This window comes from Lagopus leucura, unplaced genomic scaffold, assembly GCF_019238085.1.
Source record: "Lagopus leucura isolate 7727_CA_CO unplaced genomic scaffold, USGS_WTPT01 Super-Scaffold_100071, whole genome shotgun sequence".
Classification (NCBI taxonomy): Eukaryota; Metazoa; Chordata; class Aves; order Galliformes; family Phasianidae; genus Lagopus; species Lagopus leucura.
The window spans coordinates 514,276-521,823 of NW_024962313.1; the positions used below are offsets into that span (position 1 = coordinate 514,276).

Genomic DNA, 7,548 nt, shown 5'->3' on the forward strand with positions numbered 1-7,548 from the left:
AAATCCAGGTCCTGCAAAGGTTTTCCCCGTCCCCCTCCTCCTGCTGCGCATTTAAGAGTCAAGCTGGGTTGGCATCCCCTTCCCACACACGTCACTGTGCATCACACACGGCCCCAACCATCACTCGCAGCTTTAAGAAAAGCACCCAATTAAAATCAGTATTTAAAGTCATCAAACAAGAGCGCACAAATCTTAACAGCCACACAATTCACTCTGACATAACGACGCAGGGTGCAGAGTCAAGAGCTGCACCGGAGCGCCGAGAGCGAAGTTCTGCCCACGGTATTCAAAATTTAATGAAAACACACCAATTTTAAACACTTTCCCAAATCCAGCTCACAAAAGCTGTCACTTTGATGGGAACGGTCCCAGCCTCAGCCTCATCAGTCACTTTTACTTCCTCCTTAGTAGCTAAAGACGCAAATGAACTCCCAGCAAACTGCACAGCTTCAGGAGAAGAATTTAGCAGCCAGATGGTTCTAGCAAAAGATTCATTCTTGGGGAAAAGAAGTGAAATTTAACCGGTTTCCCCAGTGGGCAGCACACAGGAGAGAATCTGCCACATCAGTAAGCAAAGCTGAACCGCTACCGCTGTTGTTGTTGCTTCTGTTGTATCAATGACCCCCCTCTTCCTAGACAGTCATGTAAATTATAATTATCGCTAATAACGGATCAGTTTGTGCACATCCATGCAAGGCTCTATAATGATCCCTTTTCTTTTTTTTTTTTTGAGGGCAGAAAAGAAAGCACCACATTCGAACGCACAAACATTCCTTTGTTTCCAGTGGAAGGTGAATGGAAGGCAATGAGATGAAAGAAAACACCGTCCTTAGAAAGGCAACAAATGCAAAGAGCCATCTGAGGGATGCACCCAGTTCCTCTGAGATGGAACAAAGCTGTGACTGCCTGGAAACTCCCATCCAGGCAGTGAACCTCACTCTGCCCATGAAACACCTCTGTTTTCCCTGTGCTTTTTCTCATTTCTACATGGAATTGCAGATGTGGATGGGAATCAGTCAATTGAGGCATAGCTGGCAGCAAAGGCTCTCCAGACCTTTGAGGAGATGTCCACAGATGAAGTACAGAAACATGCAGTGCAAGCAAGGTTTTCTGAGTCTAGATTCCAGGAAGCAAACAGCATCATTTAACAAAAGGACTTTGATGACTCAAGGATGTTAGTGGCAAAGGGGACAGAGGTATCCCATGTCAAAGGCTGGTTTCTTCTTAGCTGGAATTTGGGCAGAAGGAGAAGCCAACAGCAGAGGAGAGCAAGGTGTTTGGAGGGTAATCCTGGATTTCTTCAAGGGTTTCCAACCCACAGCTAAAGAACACTTGAGCACAGCATGGAAATGAACCATGGACCCCAAACTGCGTATGAGCAAATGGTGGCTCATTGTAAATAAGGCAGGTGCACCCCAGGGGATGCGAGCCCTGATGAGACTTCCAGAAATGGCACTAAAAATCACGATATGCAAGAACTTCCTTGCTTCCAAAACTCTCAAGTGTTTTTGCACACTCTTGTATGATGCTTTGACTTCCATTGGCAGCTCCAGGAAGGAAGGCTATAAAATAAAACAAAGCACTTCTCTAATCCCCTGATTCCAAGAGCAGAGAGACAGTAAATACTGCATAATGTGCTGGTGCTGATGTTTGGCTCCAAGCTGCAATGCTAAGGCAACGAGGAAGGCCAGAGTGGAGAGAGAAACCTGCAGCACCAGCCCTAAGGAGAACACCATCCATCTTGTGTCCTGATGCCGTGTCACTGCTGCCTGGACCCGAATGCTTCAGCTCAGGGCCGACCTCTGTGTGCACTCTGGGCCCCCTGGGAGATAGCTCAGCATCACTTTCCCATTGTTAGAGCTGGAAAAGCTGAGCAATCTGCTCAAGGGCACAGAGAAGTCAAAAGCAGAACTTGGGAGCAGGGTGCAGAAGCCCGGACCTCTGTGAGGCAAGGGAAATAGGGACAAAGTCCATACATGCCACATGCAGATGCTTTCTGCCTCAAATCCAGGTAGGATTTCCATGTGTGCTGCAAACACACTATAGGAAATAACCACTTTGAAGCCTCCCTGCTCTGAGTCATCACTGAACATCTCCATAGGAAAAATCACCCAAACCTTGTGCTGCTGCGTGCGGCTGTAGCTGTAAGCTGTGAGTTTGCACACTGTAGCAATTATTTTGGCATTTCTATGCCAAAAATGGGAGGATCCACCCTTTGCTTCTTGACTTTTCAGTGTTGTTTTCTCCCTTTTCCTTCAGCCTCTGGAAACCTACAGGAGTTGCAACCACAGCAAAAAGGGAAGGAGAGGTTGGGCTCTGTGGACCACAAGCTCCCACCTCCCTCCCACACATACAGTACACAGACCCAATTGGCTCCAGGATACAGCAGAAGGATGGGAGGGAGAAACCCTGGTGCAATTCCCAGCCCTTGCAGGCACCACAATGCAGTGCTGCAATGGTACAGGATGCTTCTGCTTCCTTGTGTGTGCGTCTCCTGGATAAACAAACCCCTTTAGGAACATCAAAAGAGGCACTTGGCACTCTGAGAAATGTCTTAATGAAGGTGACAGCAGCGTGGAGCATTGCAAATCCAAGGCAAGAGAGCACATGCTTAATTAGACCAACTCCTTTCTTCTCCCTTCGGTTCTGCTTCCCATGGCCTCAGCCTCTCCACTGGGGAACATCCTGCAGCACGGCCGAGCCACACACAGTGGGCACAGCAGCCACAGGCAAGCTCAGCACAAGGATTAAAGCTCAGCTCTTCACAATCTTCCTTGTCCTGCTTTGTGCCGAGGCTCTGGCTCAACCCATCTCCCCTCTCCCTCCTCCTCATCCCTTCCTTTTGGTGCTTGGATTGGGGAGGGAAGGAGGATGCTGCGCTTTCGGGGCAGGCAGCAGCTCCATGCAGCAGCATCACTGGGCATGCAGGGCCCATGGCAGCATGCCCAGGAGCTGGGATCCGGAGCATCCTTCCCTTCTCTGCCCTCATTTCAGTCTCTCTCACTGCTTCTGAGCCAAAATTCACAGAGGTGCTGCTGGATTTGCCGATTTTACTCCCTTCCTCCCCACCACCACCACTTCTGCACCTTTATGAGCCACCAACATAGTTGCCACTATGCAAAGCCCAAAGCACCCAAACATGGGATGCAGGTAATTAACAAAGAGCAAGGCTTGCAAGGACAGGGATACCACATTCCCCACGTTCTGGTCAGCAACACGCACACCTGCTGCCCACAAACCACAGCAGTGCAGAGGGCAGCAGCAGCTCTCACTGCTTCCAATTCCCTTATTTTCCGGGCCAGCTTTCTCTTAGAGGGGAAAATATCACCAAACCAGCAGAGACACAACCACATCTGCCCTGACACAACCTCACAGCACGGAGCAGCACAACGGCACCTCGATATTTGGGCTGTGATATTCCACTTTAAAAAGCCTCTCAGAACACATCCACGGATGGACCCACAGAACGTTGGACCGAAGCATTGTGCTGCCCGGTGGGGAAGAGGGAACAAAGCTCAGGAAATGCTGAGGCTCCTTGAAATGAATGAACAAAGTACAGAAAGGAAATATATAAAATAATGCACTGGTGAATGGTGTCTTCTTTCAAGGAAAAGAAGGAGCTGCTGCTGCATCTCCAAATAAATATTCTCTAAGCTTGGTGTAAGTTCTTATACTACAGGATTTTGTAATGCATAAGAAATTCTATTTAAAAAAAAAAAAAAAAAAAAAAAAAAAAAGAAAGAAAGAAAAAGCTTGGAAAAATCTTTCAATATAAATAAATTGTGTTAATAAAGCAGTAAGTGCTGAGAACACCAGGTGAAAGCTCTGCCTCTAACTGCCCCTGGTGGCTATTTCTGGCTTACAAAGCACTCGGAGCATCCTGGCAGCCCACAGTGGGAAACATAGCCCAGATGCAGAAGGATGGTCACTCATCCAAACAGCTTCTCCTAAGGCTTATAAGGACTTCACAGTCACACCTGCCAGCAACCCATAGCCTCTCATAAGCAGTAGGAAGAGAAAAAATAATAATAATAAAAAAAAAATAAAAAGTCAACCCCCTGAAAGCTTTGTTCTATAAATAAAGCTGTTGTAACACGGGTTTTGTATTTCATTATCTTCGGTAGCAGCTGGAAATACAGGAAAGTCACGGTGCAGAGACAGCACTGCAGCATCACAGAGTGCCCCAGTGCTGCACCACACCCATCACCCATCACCTGGGTACCACTGCCAGCATCACAGCAGGCAGCCATGGGGCTCAGATCAACCAAAAGCCTGTAGCACATAGCAAAGGGATGCCGGCATCTCAGCATCACCCAAGGGCCCCGCAGGCTGACACCACAACCAGCTCCCCCCTGCTCCTCCCCAAGGCTGAACAGAAAGCAATTGGTTATTATGGAACTTGAAAAGGATTCGAGCCCTCCAAAAGAGGTGGTGTGTATGGAGCAGAGCTGGGGAGCATCCTTTCAACCGGCATCAATGAATGAGCTGGAGTGCTTTCCAAAAAGAAAAAGAAAGCAAATCAAAATGAAATGGGAAAAAAAAAAACAACAGGGTATCTTTGATGGAGAAAGGAAGCGGGCAGGAGAAGGCACACATGGAAGAGGGACTCCATGCAGCTCTGCGTGCCAAACGCTCCCTCATCCAGCAGCCTGGGCAGCCGAGGAGCTGCTACGAGGGGCTGATGGCTCGAGTTCAATATTGCAGCCCTCGGGCTGGGTTTCCAGCAGCACACCTGGGCACGCTTTTCCAAGCGGCCCGAACCTGAGAGCCTGTGTTCCTCCGAAAGCAGGTCTTCATGTCGGGTTTCACCCGGAGGGACTGCAAATGGGATGGGCGAAGCCACGAGCTTACAGAGGTGCATCCCCTCACGGGGGCTGCAGCCCGATCCGTCCGCACCGGCAACTGAAAAGCAAAAGGGCCGCTCGAGCAGATGGAAAAGGGCGATCTGCAGCGAGAGGAGGCTGCTCTGCCGGGCTTCTCCACGAGCTCCTCTCGCTGCTGGGCACCAAAGCGGGAGGGGGTCCCTTAGAGAGGGGTCAGCCCCGTGTACATCCCCGGTCTCGGGGATCCCGCAACCTCCGCCAACTTCCCCGGCCGGAGGCACCCGCAGCTCCTCCGCAGCATCGTCGGGAGCGGAGCATCGCTCCTCGGCAGCCCAGAAAGGAGCGGAGGAAAAGCCGGGCTGGCTGCCTCCGCCCTCCTCTCAGGCTCCGCCGTTCCGGCCACCTCCCCCAGCAGCACGGGCTGCGCCCCGGTGGGAGGCAGCCTTGAGAGCAGAGGATGCCGCTTTTTCCCCCGGCCCAACCTCCTTAACACTTTGCCTGCCCCAACTTCGGGGGGAGCCCGGCCGCACCGAGGCGGGGGTAGAGAGGGCAGGAGGGGCCTCAGACCGCAGCTCGCAGCCGTGTTACCCCCATCCAACCCGGCCTCAGCCTCCGCTCACCCCTCCGCCTCTCCCGAGCCCAGAGAGATGCGGACCCTCAACCCGTGGGCTCCGGCCGCGCTCCCCCAACAGTGGGACCCGGCCGTTCCGACGAAGAAAGTTGCAGGCAGGGAAGTTCCGAGTTCGCACCGCACCGGGGGATGTGGCCACCTCGCTCTGCCCTGCCCTGCCCTGGGGAGTCTCGGTAGGGGGGGGTATCAGGGGGGGGGGGGAACGCACCTACCTTCAGCTATCGCCCTCTTCATCTTAGGGGTCGGGGAAGGCACGTCTGGAGGCGCAAAGTCGAGCGGCGGCGGTACAATCCTTGAGAAAGCGGAGCAGGTCCTCGTGCAGAAACTTCAGCCCGAGCGCGGAGCGGAGCGCGGGGAGGGGGCTCTCCCTGTGCCGGTGCCCTCGCTCATCGGGGGAATGAGCAGCCCCCGAGCTGGAGTCAGCATCCAGGCGAGGCTCCCCCTCCCTCCCTGCCCGCCCGCCTGCCTCCTCCCTCCGTCCTCCCTCCCGCCCGCCGCACGCACGGGGCCGGGGCCGGAGCTGCGGCGGATCCCGCGGAGGCAGAGCCGGAGGCGGCGGAGGGGAGCGCGGAGCCTTGCAGCGGCGGATCCCGGGAGCGAGCGAGCGGGGCGCGGGGCTTGGAGAGGCGATGAATGTTTTATGGGATCATGTGGTTTGACGTGAGAGGAATCAGCCTAGCTCGGATTTACTGGCTGGAGGAGTGAGAGGGAGGACGGGGGAGACGGGCACGGGATGGAAGGAAGGAAGGGAGGGAGGGGCCGCTCCGGGGGCAGCCGGAGCCTTTCCGACGGCGGCGGGTCCCCGCGGTGCCCGGGCAGGGCGGTGCGGGGCCGGGAGGCTCATTCCTGGAGGAGAGGTGCCACCTAAAGGATGCCGCGGATAGGGCCGGCCGGGCGGCTGCGGGCATCGGGCCGGTCGCTCCCCCGCCTCCAACCGGCAGCATCTCCGGGAGCCGCCCGCAGCCCGCAGCGCACGGCACGGGGCTCACGAAAGGATCCGGGCGCTCCCGAGCCGGCTCCCATCCGGGCAGGTCGCGGAGGCACACGGCTCGGCTCTGCCGCAGGGCCCGCTGCCGGGGTTCGTTTCTGTTGCTGTGGGGTCACTGCGTTCCCCGGGGAGGCCCAGAGAAGGCAGAGTCCGCATCTCCACCCCTGCACCTCTACCCGATCTCATCCCACCCGTGTGCTTTTGGGATCGTTTTCCTGCGTGATGCAAGGAGAAGAGCTTACCTCAGTTTACCTAAAAGCATAATATTTACACTGGTTGGAGATGAAACAAAGTGAAGGTGGTTTTCTATCCTCATCCCTCTCACTAGTTTCCCTGTCCTGGAGCAGACAGTGCTTACTGCTCGGGCAACTCCCATCTGCAGCTATCCTGAGGAGCAGGAAGCCAGATCTCATTAAACTGAACTCATTTGCTCAATGGGCAAAGGAGACAGGAAGGATGGTGCCAGAAACAGCAGAACGTTTTGAACATTTTGAACAGGAAGACATGGTGGCTCTGGCTCTGCTAATGGGAGGTTTCAAACTGCTACCTGTATATATGCATGTGTACATATGTATATATACATATATAGATAGCAGTTACCTATATATGTAGGGGTATGTATGTTATTGAATATTCATATCTCTCTTATGACTTGCCACCTTTATCTTGGCCATCTCCACAGCTGCTTGCACCTAGGGCTTGTGCTGCACCCACATTCTTGAAGGTCTACCCAGTTTTCTCTGTAGGTATGGTATCAAATGAGTCAGGAAACTGGTACAGTGTCTCCTCTCAGCCAAAGACCTTCAATGCCTGCAGTCATCTGTGGAGAGAGAGAAGAAGAAAAAAGAAAAAAAGAAATGCAACCAAAGGAAAGTTCAATTGGACATCTGAGCCAGCTGGAGGGCATTTATTAAGAGTGGACTCTAATTAGGCAAGCAGCCTCAGCTGTCCACAGGCATCTGGGTTGTGTGCCTTCCAGATGTCTTCTAGATACCTTTTGCTGTCATTTTACCCATCATCCACAAGCAAAGTGTAAATGTGGAGCTGGGGAAAGGTTCCCTTTGGGAACAATGTCAGATCATCAGGTCAGCTGCAGCTGGCAGAGC

General features: G+C 53.3%; 1 protein-coding gene across 1 annotated transcript in view; it reads right to left on the bottom strand.

The window, feature by feature from the left end:
- Positions 1 to 5,888, bottom strand: part of LOC122188606 (reticulon-4 receptor-like) — a 62,908-nt gene extending 57,020 nt beyond the window's left edge. Inside the window, exon 1 of the mRNA XM_042887036.1 lies at positions 5,667 to 5,888. Coding sequence (XP_042742970.1) covers positions 5,667 to 5,688 — 22 coding nt within the window. The 5' untranslated portion in view covers positions 5,689 to 5,888. The remainder of the gene's footprint in view (positions 1 to 5,666) is intronic.
- Between the last annotated feature and the right edge of the window lie 1,660 nt (positions 5,889 to 7,548).